Below are 14,542 nucleotides of genomic sequence, written 5' to 3'. Positions count from 1 at the left end.
TGCTGGTCCCCTCCCACTCCATGTGCACAAGATGGGAAACTGTTTGCAGCTCCTCCAGGGTCTTTGCTCTCCTAAGATCTATGCTGTCACTTCTGCTGTTCTCTCTGATGGAAAGACCCTTCCTCTCTGTCCAGTGGTCAATTCCTCATTCACATATCACGTCACGAAGCCCTCTATTCCCCACTGTCTAGACCTTGAAATTCCACTTCTGTGTACAGTCTGCCTCCCTCACTATGCTGACAAGCCTTCTGAGCACTTTAAGAACACCTGCTTCGTCCCTTCAACAAGCCTGTACACAGTAGGTGCTCAGGGCATGTGTTCTTAATGAACGGATGAAGGGGTGATGCTGGCAGAGGCCATTATCTGATGGTAAGAGGCACCTCTCATCTTTAAGAATACTTAACTAAAATAAATAAGTTTGTTTCTTTTTGTTTCCTTAGTTAATCATGTTTGCTTTCAGATTTTAAATTTCATTTTTTATTAAAGGAATTCCCTTTCAACATTTTAAGCCAGTACCTCTGTTTCTGATGCTAGAGACCCCAGGGGCAAGCATAACAATAAATAAAAGAAATTTTTGAATCAATAAGTTATTAGTGAGACCAATGAGTGAAAACACATTATGCACTTTCACTTTTTTGCGGCTTACAGTTTTTGTAACCTGCTGGTAACAAGGCTGACGAGTCTGAGCAGCTCAGAGTCAGATGCGAGGCCTTGCGTGCATGCCTGCTTGGTGGACGTCCCCCAGAAAGTTCCACTGTCTGGGGCTAGAAGACTGCAGGAGCTGGGGACCAGCTATTTGCACAGACTCCAGGAGTAGTGCTTGGGAGATGCTAGAAGTCCAAGGACAGCACATCACGTGAATGGAGCGGGGGAATCAGGGTCACATTGTCCTGGGATAGAATCCCAGCTCTGTCGCTTGCAGGCTGAGTGACCTTGGAAACTTGCTTAACCTCTCAGAGCCCCAGGATCTTCATCTGTGAAATGGGAAGAATAAAAATACTACATCATCATGGTATGATTATAATGATCTACAGAGCTCTTTGGAGGAATAAGGGATGGAGTGAGGTGATGTAAAGCCTCTGGTGTCTACCATGAATTCCATGAAGATTAGCTTCAGACTCCTTCCCCACCTCACACCCCAGCACCCACCCACCAGAAGGGCTGACTTAGACATTCCACCTACTCCTTCTGGTTGCCTCCACTGAACTCTTCCCCACGGGGAGTAAGAAAAGTGGCATCCAGCATAACTCAGAATCTAACACAGTGCCTGGCTCAGTGGGTAGTTTGAATTAATTACTTGGTTCAGTAATTAATGGATATGGGGCAGTTTCCTGTCCATCCTTGGACCCATTCCTTGCCTTCTCCTGCTCCACCTTCCGCCATAGGGAACTGACCCCTGCAGGTTGCACTTCTCAGTCTCTCTTGTCAGCTGGCTTCTGGCTGGGTTTGGCCAATAATATGCATTGGTAGGGGATCGGAAGGCAGGAGAAAAGAAGCCAGGGTATTTCTGCCCCTCTGTCCTGATTGATCACGCACTTCTTTAGCAGTGAGGGAGACTCTTCCTTCCCCCAGCTCCCACCAGAGAGGCCCACTGCAGCACCAGTTTCCACAGGTGGCCCCCACTCCTGAGCTCTGATACCCTCGCTTCCTCCCTCTCTCCCATGGTCCCTGGGGAGGCAGTGTCTTCTTGTTGGTGTTTATCTCTGTAGAGTTACTTCACCCTCCTCTATTTGGCCTCTCAGCTCTTCCACCACCCAGGTAAGCACTTCTCTGTCATTAATTCCCTCTGCTGTGTACCCTTGAAGTGCTTTCTAGTATCCTGCTTAAAAAAGACCCCTCTTGGGAATCAGGAGTATCTGATCAGAGTTAAGAGAACCCCACTCTGCCAGGCTCCACCATCCCCTGGCCATGTGGCCAGTCAGTCCTTGGGAGCCTCAGTGTCCTCATTTGTAACCAAGGTTAACAGCACCCAACCTGCTTCTCTCCCAGGATCACTGTGAGAGTCCAATGAGATAATGCATTCCTATATTCACAGAGTGCTTACTGAGCACCTGCCTCATGTGGGTGCAGACGATGGAACAGGGAACAAGACAGATGATGTCCCTGTTCTTGGGGGATTCCAGCTAGTAGTAGTCGAGGTGCTTATAAACTGCCAAATTCTGGATGTGTTAACAGGATGAGCTGACCCAACTGCCTTGGTCCCCATAGACCCTCAGGGATACCCAGAGTTCTCCAGTCCTGCCCTAGAATAAAGTGGACTGGCCAGTGGATGCAGTGACATGCGGTAACAGCCAGCTGAGCCCTTCCCCACACCAGTGCCAACCTGGGTGTTCTGTTTGCGTGTGTCTGTTAGCGTGTCAGAGCTCACTTTAATTAATTGTAAAGGATTAGCCTGATCCTTCAGCTGTACTAGGTGGTTTTTCTTTTTGTAATGGTTTTTATTTGGTGTTATTTGAAGCAAGCGTGCCATTGACTAAAGCCTGCAAATCTTGTTTATGCCTAGATTGTGTTTGGAGTGGTATTCTCCGTGATACGATTTTTAGCTATTGATGACCTCTTTTATAATAATTTAGTCAGCTTCACTTGAATGATAGTATTGATAACAACATGTAGCCAACAATCTATTTGCAACAGTACTCCAAGAGGAAAAAGGAAAGCAGTATGTGCACACGTGGAAAATAGGTAAATTTGCTGGTTTTAAGCAGGCATGAAAATAGAGCATATTAATTCTGATCCAACACTTCTCATTTCCCTGGGTGTTTCCATGTGGTCTCTCCTGCATTGTCCTCTGGAGAAGGTATTTCTATCCCCATTTTAATGACAAAATCACTGCTATGTAAAGAAGTAGATGACTCTCCCTGGTAGGTAATGACAGCATAAAAATCCGAAGGTCAGGAGGGAAAAAGAGAAGAGACGTAGACAGGTCCTTTTTGAAGCATAGTGATCTCCCGGAACCTCAGCTTCCTCATCTGTAAATGGTGATAAAACCTGAGGGGGGTGGTAGGAGTTGAACAAGAGAGCGTGTGTGTCAGTAGCATGGTGCCCGGTTTGCAGCGACTGAGAAGTGGTAGCTCGGAAGCAGGGCAGGGCCGGCTCCTCACCCACAAGCCTCTTATCACCCAGCCCCTTGTTTTCTGCTCTCTTGCTGCAGATGACCATTCTCGAGTGAGGCTGCTGGTGCTGGATGGAGACCCACACTCCGACTACATCAACGCCAACTACATTGATGTAAGGGTCTCTGTGGGGCTGGGATGCAGGGCTCCGGGGTTGGCTGCGGCTGGCTCAAGGTCTGGGCCTGTCCCAGTTTGCTCCCCTGGAAAGTGGCGCTCCCAGAACACATCCAGGGAGTCTGGCTCTTGCCTGATTTGTGTAATTAGTTCTAACCCAAGTTGATTACCCATCTAAAGCTGCATCCTCTTTCAGGCTGGCTGGGGTAGCCTGCTCTGCAGGACCCCTGGACTGTCAGTCTTATTCATTCACCCATTGATTCATTTGTGTGTGTGTCTGTTTATCCATTCATTCATTCCTTTGAAGGTACGGCCAATTTATGCAACAAAAACTTGAGAGTTCCTCCTGTATGTTAGGTGCTATGGGAACCATAATGCTAAAACTGCCACGGTCTCTACCCTCTATAACCTTAGCAGGAAGATAAGCCACACACATCAATAATTCCAGGGCAAACTAGAAAGTGGTGAGTGTCATAAGTTCAGATAAAATGCTCCAGGGATTCAGAGCGCGGTGGGGGGAAGTCACTCTTCCATCAGGAATGCAAAGTGTGATGTGGAGCAAAACTTCAAGCGCAGGTAGAATTTAAAATCAAAGAGGAGGAAGACGAGCCTCTGGCCAAAGAACAGCACAAGCCGAGATGCAGCACGGGGTGCCGAGCTGCTCAGTTTGAGGGGAGCAGAGCCTCTGTAATGGGAATAGTGGAAAATGAGGTTGGAGCTGGATCACTGATAGTTTTGATCAAAAGTAGGAAGTCAGGCTTTATTTTGCAGGCAAGAGAAAGCTATTAAAAGTTTTGATCAAGGAGGCGAACGGTTCAGAGCTGAGCTTTGGGATGGTTTATCTATTACCAATGGTAAGAAAGAGGAGAGAGAAGGATTAAGACCCCCAATTAGGAAAGGGGCTGCTATGGTGTTCCAGAGAACACAGGAGGAAGGGACTAAATACGCCAGGAGCCGAGAATGGCTGTACATGGAAGTGAGAGCATGTGCACAAGTGGAGCATGGCCGCTGGGACCAAAGAGCTGTCCCAGCACGGCCCGTGCAAGCCAGGCTCTGCAGGACCTCAGCTCAGAGCCCAAGGACCTTGACGGAAGGCTCAGAGATCTGCCTTGGTCCACTTGACCTCTAAGCGTTTTTATAGACAAGCGGTAAGATACTGTGGCATGCTTTTGAATTCCCTCTAATCTAGGCTGAGCCAGATGACTCATCGATTCAACAAATATTTATTGGGCCTTGTGTTAGGCATTTGCCTGTTTGCCCTCAGATCCATTCCTTATCCCTTGTCCTTCCCCATTCTGTCTTGTGTTGCTGGTATGATTTGGGGCGGGGGATGGAACGCAGGGAGGAGAGCAAGCTGACCCCTTCAAGGAAGGTGTGATGGGAGGTTGGAAGGTGAAAGGAAGGGAGGAGCCATTGTGTTTCTCCTCCTCTCTTGTTTCCTGGGATGGCAGCCCCAGCAGTGGCTACATCCTGTCTGTGACTCTGGCTTCCATCAGGCAGGACCACCGGAGTTCCAGCCTCGACAAGGTGGCCCCAGCTCTGGGACTCTGGCAGCTTCATTGTCTCCCATTATCCACTGGGTCTAGGGGTGACTGCAGCCCCCTGCTGTTGCTGATCTCTGGGTGGCCCCACCGTTCCCTGTTTCGCATCTCAGCTCCTCCATCACCTGTATAACCAACCGCCTATCCTGAATTCCCTCCTGTCTGAAACATCTAGAGTGGTTTCTAGTTCCCTGGACCCTGGCTGACAACCTACATGTGGTCAGGAACTTGGAGGAGTCTTCAGTGGGGGTCAAAATAGACACAGCCTCGGTCACCAGGGCCCTTCCAGTAAAGTCCACAAGGAGATGGCCAGCTCTGAGCAGCCTAGTTCCAGCCTGGAGAAAGCACTCGAATCCTTCACCCATCACACCTTCACCCTTTCCCTCATGCATCTGGTGCTCATTTCCCAGACACTGAGCAGCTCCGCCACAGTGTGCTGGAAACACAGACCTTAAAAGGGACTCAGGTCTGGTAGGGGAGTCAGATAAGAAAAGAGACCCTCGAAGAGCAGGGGCTATGGGAACATAAAGGAAAATCAAAGCCTTGAGGTGGGAATGGGGTGCTCAGTGAAGCCTTCCTGGAGGAGGTGACATGGTGCATGCCTTAGCCAATGAGTGAAAGTCAGCCAGGCAAGAAGGACCCATAGAGCCTAAGAATTATGGATCGCCTCTAGTGTACCAGCATTACCTTAACTAGTACCACAACTCACAAAGTAAATGCCAATGACTGCCCATTTCCAGATGAGTAACCTGGGGCTCTCAAGGTTAGGTAAATTCTCCCGGATCACACTGCTAGGATGTAAAGAGGAGGGAGCAGGAGTCTGAGTCAGCGGGGCCTGCCACACTGTGCCCTGCTGGCTTTCTGGTGTTAGTAACAACAGTAAAGCAATGACAACAGCCAGTGGCTCTGACTGAGTCACTCTTGGGCCTTTGATGGGTGGTTTCAGATGAATCTGTTTATCGATACCCCCCTATAGCCCTCCAGGGTAGGTAACCACCCCCATTTTCCAGATAGGGAAGCTGAGGTTTAAAGAGATTGCAAAGCTTGTCCGAGACTTTGCTCAGGATCATACAGCTAGAATCTAGTTCTCTGCCCACCCAGGACACACCGCAGCCTTCTCCCCCTCTCTCTAAGAAGAAGGTCGTGCAGACGGGCCGGACGGCACTAGCTTTATGATCTCAGGTAAATTATGTGCTCGTTCTGATGTCTGTAAAACGGGAGAATGCCACACCACAAGGATGTGACAACTGATGTAAAGTATCTGGTTGTTCTACTGGGAAACAGAGGCTCACTCAGAGGGAGTTTAATAAGGGTAGGAACAGGATTAAGGGAAACTAACAACAAGGAGGTAGGGGTGCAGTAGCCCCAGGCTGGAGCCAGCAGGGAGCTCCAGGCTTAGGGAGGGGGAGGGCACTGCAAGGAGAGGGCCGCCTGTGAGGAGCCTGTGATGGAGAGTCAAAACCAACCCGTGGCCACCAGACAGGGAGAGACCTAAAAGAACATGCACTCCAACCTCCCCTTGGCCTCTGAGCTCCTGCCGCTGCTCCCCGTTGACCAAACCCAACCAGCAGCCAGAGGACACAGGGCCCAGGCTGTAGTCCATGCAGGTGAGCCTCCCGCGGGCACTGAGCGGAGCCCAGAAGGCAACAGAGTAAATGGAGGGACAGGAAGGCACCAAGCACAAGCACCTTCAGGCACCGTGTTATCCATGCAGTTTGGAGGACAGGGGAATCACATCAGGGTGAACCTACTATATACTCCAGCAAGGGCAAAACTCCTGGGGTCTCTGTGCGGATTCCTGGCAAGTCGCAGCCTAGGTAGCTGTCCATGGCTCACCTCTGTGCCCAGGTTCCCACCCGGCACTCCAAAGGGCCACCTGCCCGCACTAGAATCATTTTTCCATAGTTGGATTGTGACGATCCATTAAAACGACTCCATTTGGATAATGAGCTGGATGGGGCCAGCCCTGTCTACGCCTCCAGAGGCCCTGGTTCTGTGCCGTGTGAACCATCCCGCTGGCAGGTTTGTTTGCACACCCGAGAATGTATTGGCCACTTGAATCTGTTATAAATTACCAGTCTGGAAATAAATATCGTATCTGGGTCCCCAGTAAGTAACAGATGCATGAGTGCAGAATGAGATAAATGCGTTTTGGATGCAAACTTCTTTCCCATTGCTCACAGACAGATGGAGGCAGGCCCAGTGCTGGTTTGCAGTCGATCCGCGTGCTGTGTAGGTGGGACTTAAATGAACTCAAAGTTCTTTTAAGGTTAGGAAGTTTTCTGTACCAGCTCCTGGCAAATCCCCAGAGGAGCCCCAGTTGAGCAGTACATTTCCTTTTATCTCCATTGCTGAAGAGTCTTGCATTTAGAATGTTTTCTCTTCAGGGACTGTATGGGTTCTTGGAGGCCAGAGAGGGTCCCTGTCCTCGAATGCCACGCAGCACGCATGCACTCATTCGGTATGCATTCATCAAGGCTGATGGCCCAGGCCGACTCCTCCGTGCTAGGGACACAGCCATGAGCAAGCCTGTTACAGCCCTGCCCTGTTGACACAGGGCACAGCCTACAAGGGACAAAGCCAGAATTCACACCCAGGCAGTTAAGTCCAAAGTCCACGCACATAGCCACCATGCTCTGCTGCCTTTCTAGTTGGTCTCTCAACGGCTTGTTTATTGGGCATTCGGTCTGAGTTTCACACTGTGCTAGGCTCCACAGAAAGTTTTTTTAAAACTTAGGAGGCAGTTGTTTGTCCTCAAGAGGCTGACAACCTCACTAGGAAGACAGGACCACTCGCAGAGTTTAGGTGGGGCTGTTGATTCCCGGCGGTTGATCCAACCATGCTAGCCATGACACTGGCCTTGGGCTGGCACTGACAATCAACCCAGGAACCCCTAGAATATGCCCAGTAATTAGAAAGCACCTTCTAAACAGTTACGGAGCAGGTGGAAGACTGAGAAATGCCCAGGAGACTCAGAAACGCATCTTTGAGTAGAGAGGAGACCTAGAACTTCAGAGATACCACATCTGTTTCTCCGTAATCCACACAGATGGCCATTCTGGTTTATTTCCCGAAGAAGAGGACCTTGAGGCAGCTTAGCCACCTCGACAGAATGGAAAGACTCATCATCGTTTAAGACAAACATAGGTGTTCATCAAACTTTTGGGCTTGTTTTCTTCTGAGATTGTTAACTCTAAAAGAGAGTCGATCTCAGGACCATCAACAAACTCCACCAACAGGCTCCATAATTGGCATCTGTATTTTTTAAATGTATCCATTCATTCATTCGTTTACTCACGGAGTTGTTCAGTAAAAACTAATTGTGTTCAGTGTTAACGTGCTAAATGGAGACCAGTCTCCAAAAGGTACACTTCTACCCAATATGGTACACTTCCTCTCTGTAACAAGATAGGGGGCCCTCGGTGTCTACCACCCAAAGGCAAAAGAAAGGGTCACCTTCAACCTTTCCCCAGTGGTGAGGGTTATGGGGCACCAGCAGGGCCTATCGAGGACTCTGAAATGCACAGGGAAATCAGAAAGTGGCTTTGTCCGTCTCCAGGTCACACCTACATGGGGTCCTCCCCAGGGAACGGGACTTCAGTTCCAAGCTCAGTCAGTGTGGCTTCCTTCCCAGTTTTCTTCCTCTGATTGTTACTCATGCAAGGAGCCAACAGTGCAATTGTTTTCTACTCTCGGGCGTCCTACCGGGCTTTGAACAATGCGCTGCCTGTAATCGTGGCTCCGGGAAGACTTGGTGGTGGCTGATGTCCCAAAGAAACCTGAAAATCCCTTCTCCATCTCTTTCTGGGTGCATGGGCACAACTGATGCCCAGCCAGTTTGGGCTCACATTCCAGGGCTCCAAAGCAAGCCTGTCTGGGCCCCTCCCAAGACACTCAGTAACTGCTATCACTTACTGGTTGACGAAGCGTTTTACCTGCAGTATCTTACTTAATCTTGCCACTTTTCTGGGAAATGTCTAAAGCTAGTCTCATTTTGCTTATGAGGAAGCCACGCCTTGAGAAGGATACTTATTCATATTGTGCTTTTTGAAAACTCAGACTGGAGGCCCCTCACTGTGCTTTTCTCCTGTTATCCCAGGGGTACCATCGACCTAGGCACTACATCGCAACTCAAGGTAAGTGCCCTCCTCTTCCTCCAGAGGGCCCTTGCCTTGCACTGGAGGAGAGGAATGAGCTTCTGCTGGCAAAGAGGTTACATAGGAGCAGGGCTGGAGAGCCTGCAGGGGGCTAGAGACTGTTCATTTGTTTGTTTGGGAAGGAAGGTGGTGACAAGGTCAGTGATGGGGGGGGTGTTAAGTGAGTGAGAGAGGAAGGAGGTGTCACCAGGAGATGATCAGGAGAGATGGCCCAGAGGGGCAGACCCAAAGCATCAGCCTCAGGCTTGTGCCATCAGTGTCCACCATCCAGAAGCGGAGCTGGTGTTACCTGATCTCCTCAGTGGGTGTGTGCCCAGGAGAGAGAGGCAGCCAGCTATCCTGGAAAGCCACTTACCAGGATGTTATCAGAAGGCTTAAAAATGACTGTACCTCTCAAACGGTTCTGGGAGGAAATCCTGTGGATAATTATGTATATGGACAGTAACGTATATAAAGATATTCTGTACAGTGTTATCTATAATAGGAAAAAGGTGAAAAGTCTTAAATGCCCGAACAATTGGTAGATTGGTTACAGTGTGATATTTCCACATTATGAAAAATTATGCAGCTATGAAAAAATGTCATGGTTGGTAAGAAGTTTTAAGAGCATGGGAAAATACATATAATATATATATATAAAATGCTTATTACAGTAAATAAATACATATATGCATATATACACACACACACAGAAAAATGGCATTCAAAATTTTATATCAAATACACATATTACTCTTATAATTTTTAAAATGATGAAGGCCCTGGATATTGAAAGAGAAATTTCTAAGGAAATTGCTTTGGACTCTCAGATCCTATCTCCCATTTCTTGTCTATTTTTTTTCTCCTTTCTGTCCGGGCTCCAGACAAATGCATTTGTCAAGCTCAAAACTGGGCATCTTCTGTTTATGGTCTCCACATCTGGCCCCTGGCAGCTCCTCTGCCCTCCTACTCCCTCACCCCAATTTCCTTCCTCTTTCTCATTGAGGTTCTGGAGCCCAATTTTTGGAAACTCCCTGAAGCTGTATTATTAACCCCTAATACCAAGTGATGTGTCAGTGGGAAGGCGGGGCTGGAGGAAGGGGTCTGAGCAAGGGGAAGAAGAGAGGAAGCTGCGAGCATTTCCAGTGGGTGCTGCGGACCCTGCACTGGGGTGTGGCTTTTCTCTTGCACACTCTGACCTCACACGCCCCTGGCCCAGTCTCAGCTAGGATCCCATCAAGGATTGCTGACCTCACTCTTGCTCACCCATCTAGAGCCGATCAGTGGAGAGAAACAAGTCTCACTTTCTTGCAGTTGCAGTCTTTGACCCTGTCACCTGTCTCTGTTGGCAGGTCCAATGCAGGAGACTGTAAAGGACTTCTGGAGAATGATCTGGCAGGAGAACTCAGCCAGCATCGTCATGGTCACAAACCTCGTGGAAGTGGGCAGGGTAAGCCCCTCCTGTGGCTACCTGGACAGAGGATGCTGGCATTGCACTCCCCTGTATCTCTCTGTTTCCAAGTGGCTCCTGTTCCACATTTCACCCTCACAGCAGCCTCCGAGGGAGGAGTCCTCACTCCTGTTTCACACTCCCCTTCCTCCACCCTCGCCCTCTGTTGATGACGTCATCTCACATGCTCGGAGGAAATTACAGCCATCAGACGTGAACACTCTCATCCTCACACCACAAAGCTGCATTCTACTTGTATCTACAACCATCTTCTCATTCCTCCCCTCTGTTACCAGACTGAACCATCAAAAAAGGGCTGTTTCTGTTGACCTTAAAAGGTAGAATATTGACTGTTTCTTATGGCTCATCCTAATATAATAGAAGTGACTCCTGTCCTTTCAAAGGCACTCCTAGTGCCTTGAATCACAGACAGAGTCCAAGAACTTCTCATTCTCCCCTTCTCACTTGGAAAGTCACTCTCTTCCTCATTGCTAGATTATTTCCCTCAGCAAACAGCCTGAGTGCCTTCTCCCTAAGAAACAGAAAGCAGGCAAACAAAAGGGATCCTCTTGTCCTTGCTTTTCTGCCAGACTCTGAAGACACACGCGGGCCCTGTGTCCTCCCTCTTGTTTTCTTCCACCCAACGTAGCTCCTCCCTCCATCCCACCGACAGTGGTACCGTCAGTATCCCCAGCATCCTTCATGTTGACAAATCCAACAGCCATTTCTCTCTTCTCATTGTACTCGACCTCCCAGCAGCATCTGACCCTTTGCTCCCTGACCTCTAAACCTTGATGTTCTTCACAGTTCAGACATTGGTCTCTCACTCTGCTCTATCTTGACGCACTCCTCTGTGGTCCTTAGCTACTCCCAGGGCTTAGAAAGAGGACTGCTCTTCCCAGCTTGCTCTTGCCTCCTTGGTACACTGGCATATGGATGGGTGGGCTTCTAGGTTGAAAGGCAGGGCGCACAGACACTAGAATCGAGAGGGCCTCTCTAACTTGTCTCATGAGCTAAGCACAGGGTGGGCAGGTAAGTTTTTGTTTTGGCAAGAACCAGATAACCCATTAAAATAGAGAGTCCTGGCCTCCCAGGCAACTGGAAGAGGGAGAATCTGGGCTGTCAGTCATAATTCAGCAAAGGGCTATGGCCATGTCATAGCCTAATAGGAATTTAGGTCTTGAAGATACTTTATCCTTGAGTCCACTCCTATTTAGTCGATTCCCCAGTTTTGCAGATGAGGAGACAGACTCAAAGGGGTGGAGTAGCTACCCAGAAGTCCCCCAGCCAGAACCTGGCCATGACCTGAGACTTTTGACTCGTGATTCCAGTGCTCATGATCCGTCCACTCAAGACTACTCCTCAGGGACTTGGACCCAGGGAGCAGCCACTGTGGACAAAAGGTCCAGCCCAGGGTTTAAGAATTCAGAGGCAAATCCCAGCCTGTTGTGTAACATATCTCACGTTGGAGACAGAATCCCTTGATGGGTGGGAGACAGAATCCCATGAATCTAGTTTGGATTTGGGGAGGGGACAGAAGAGCAGTCTTTTAATGGAACTCCTGCTAGGAGCCAAGCACTGTGCCAGACACTTCACTTTATATCACAGCAATTGTACGAGGCCATGTTCCGGGTAATTACTCACATGGCCTGGCTTTGCGCCCTGGCGCCATTCCTTACTAACAGTTGACCTTGGGCAATTTTCTTAGCCTTCTTGTGCTTCTGATTCCTCATCTGTAAAATGGGGCTAATAATACTATCTACTTCATCAGGTTATGGTGATAAGTCATTAAAATAATCCATGTAAAATATTATAGAACACTGAGCGAACAGGGCCAGACAGTGTGAGCAGTTATAAGCGATGGCTCTCATCATTAATAGGAAGCTGAGGCTCAGAGAGGTTTCAGCACCTTCTGGAAGCTACAGCTAAGAGTGTTAGAGCGAAGCAATGCATCCATTTGCCTCCAAAACCTGTTGCACTAAACCAGCATTTCCCTAAGTGGGTTCCATGGGATGCTAGTCTGCAGGATGCTTAGTGAGAAGAGGGTTCCACGGTTAAATACGTTTGGGAAACGCTGTGCGCTCTTTGCCCCTTTGGGAGAGTCGGAAACCACTTCAGCGGTACTAGCCCATTAAACGAGCTGAGTAGCCCTGCAGCAAAGCGGCTATTTAGCTTTGTTTAATCCAGCATTTCCCAAACTCATTTGACCACAAAACCTTTTTTGTTTTTGTTTCTTGTTTTTTTTTTGTTTTTTGTTTCTTGTTTTTTTTTTTACCTAACACCTATTAGCACCCAGCGGGACACACTGTGGGAAATGCCACTCTAGGCCGTGCGGCGTCCCCCGGAATGGTAATGCTTTTGTTCTTTTAAGGGGAAAACAATGATCTCTTTTTCCTCCTGCGTTGGCATGTGACTCGGAGCCAAATGTGGGAGTGGCTTGTTCATGGTGTCTGCACCCACCCCCCGGGCAGAGAGCAGTTGCAAAGTCTTCCCTTTGAGCCCAGCACCTTCCATCCTTTTCCCAATGAGGAGTCTTCCTCCTTCCAGCCCACAAGTCCCACCTCGTAATGTTAATGCCCTCCCTCCCGGCCACTTCTGCTTCCACTTCCTATTTGCCCCTCTTTACTCTCATCTCTGCTCCGCTGATACCACTCAGCTGCCCCAGCCCAACATCACAGAAAGAGGACTCAGCCAAAGGGAGAAAACTGGCCACGTGACCTTGGGCAAGTCACCAAACCTCCAGACTCGAGTATTATGTTCAACTGTGCGATGGGGATACCACCACCTGCCTATCTCACCCAGATCTATTTGATCACATAGCACGGTAATGGATTTGAAAGGTACAAGGAGCTCTGCCAAAGAAGGTACCTGCCACCAGCACTCCCCACGGCTCCAGTTCCTCCGGGAGTAAGCCCGTCCCTGTGTTTTGTCCACCCCTGGCCAGCTGAGAACCCCCTTGACCAAAATTCCACCCAGGTGGCCCTTGAGCTTATTTGAACAGGAAGACCCGAAGAGACGGCCACTCACATCCAGCCACCCGCCCACTCGTACTGTCCCTGTCCTTTCCCACAGGTGAAGTGTGTGCGATACTGGCCGGACGACACAGAGGTCTATGGGGACATTAAAGTCACCTTGATTGAGACAGAGCCCCTGGCAGAATACGTCATCCGCACCTTCACGGTCCAGAAGGTGAGCTCCCCCTCGGCTGGACAGCCTGTCCTCCAGGCAGGCCAGCTTGTTTGTTCACTCAGGACACACGGTGACCGAGGGGCTGCTCCGGACCCTCCCTGCACTGGGCACTGGGGACATATCAGCAATCAATTTAGACACGGATCTTGCTCTACAGGACCCCACTTCTAGCAGAAGGGACAAACAGAACTCACCAAATAGATAGAATAATGACATACGGTGATGTAAGGCCCAGAGGAAACATGCCAAGGGTGGACACGGAAATCCACAGGTGGACGGGGTGGTCAGAGAGGGCCTCCTGGAGGAGGAGGCATTTGAGCAGTGAAGGATGAGAAAGAACCAGCCAAGGGAAGAGCAGGAGGAATACTATCCCAGGCAGGGGGAAAGAAACATGCAGAGTCTGAAAGAGAAAGATCTTAACATGTCCTAGGCCTGTGGTTCTCAGCTGGGGGTGATTCCATCCCACAGGGGACATTTTACCAGCATCCAGAGAAATTTTGGTTGTCAAAATGATAATTGCCACTTTCTAAAAGCCAAGTCATTCATGAACCAAGTGGCTACAGGCCTGAGGATGCAAAAGCACCGGGGACATCAGTGCTTTGAGAACTGTGCCCTTGGGTGCTGACAAATCCTCGTGCCAAAGCAGGCACATGCACTGTGCTGTCCCTGCGTGCATAGTGGTGCCAGGACACACTGCTCCCAGCCACTCCCTTTCCAACCCCCAAGCTCCTAAAGGCCTACCTCTGCAGACACAAGGTGAAGAGCCAGGAAGGAGGGCACCCCTCCGCTACACAGAGGACAACAGCATGTACATAGCTGTGGTCTTGGGCCTGGTTCCTTAGAAGCAGAGCCTGAGACAAGGATTCAGGTGCACGTGGTGTACTGAGGGAGTGCTCTGGGAGAAACTTGTAAGAGAGGGAGGGAAGCAGGACAGGGAGGGGGAAGGGGCAGGGCAAAAGGGTCTTTGGCTTATCCTCTAGGGTAACCCACCATCCTGGT

General features: G+C 49.5%; 1 protein-coding gene across 1 annotated transcript in view; it reads left to right on the top strand.

Annotated features, from left to right (window-relative positions):
* The window catches only part of LOC102512389 (protein tyrosine phosphatase receptor type T), a 338,884-nt gene that overhangs the window by 278,354 nt on the left and 45,988 nt on the right, over positions 1–14,542 (top strand). The window contains exons 14-18 of the mRNA XM_032462324.1: positions 3,152–3,228; positions 8,868–8,904; positions 10,257–10,354; positions 12,644–12,703; positions 13,427–13,543. Coding sequence (XP_032318215.1) covers positions 3,152–3,228; positions 8,868–8,904; positions 10,257–10,354; positions 12,644–12,703; positions 13,427–13,543 — 389 coding nt within the window. The remainder of the gene's footprint in view (positions 1–3,151; positions 3,229–8,867; positions 8,905–10,256; positions 10,355–12,643; positions 12,704–13,426; positions 13,544–14,542) is intronic.

This window comes from Camelus ferus, chromosome 19, assembly GCF_009834535.1.
Source record: "Camelus ferus isolate YT-003-E chromosome 19, BCGSAC_Cfer_1.0, whole genome shotgun sequence".
Lineage (NCBI taxonomy): Eukaryota > Metazoa > Chordata > Mammalia > Artiodactyla > Camelidae > Camelus > Camelus ferus.
Note: the sequence above shows the minus strand (reverse complement) of the source record. Positions and strands in the feature narration are given on the sequence as shown.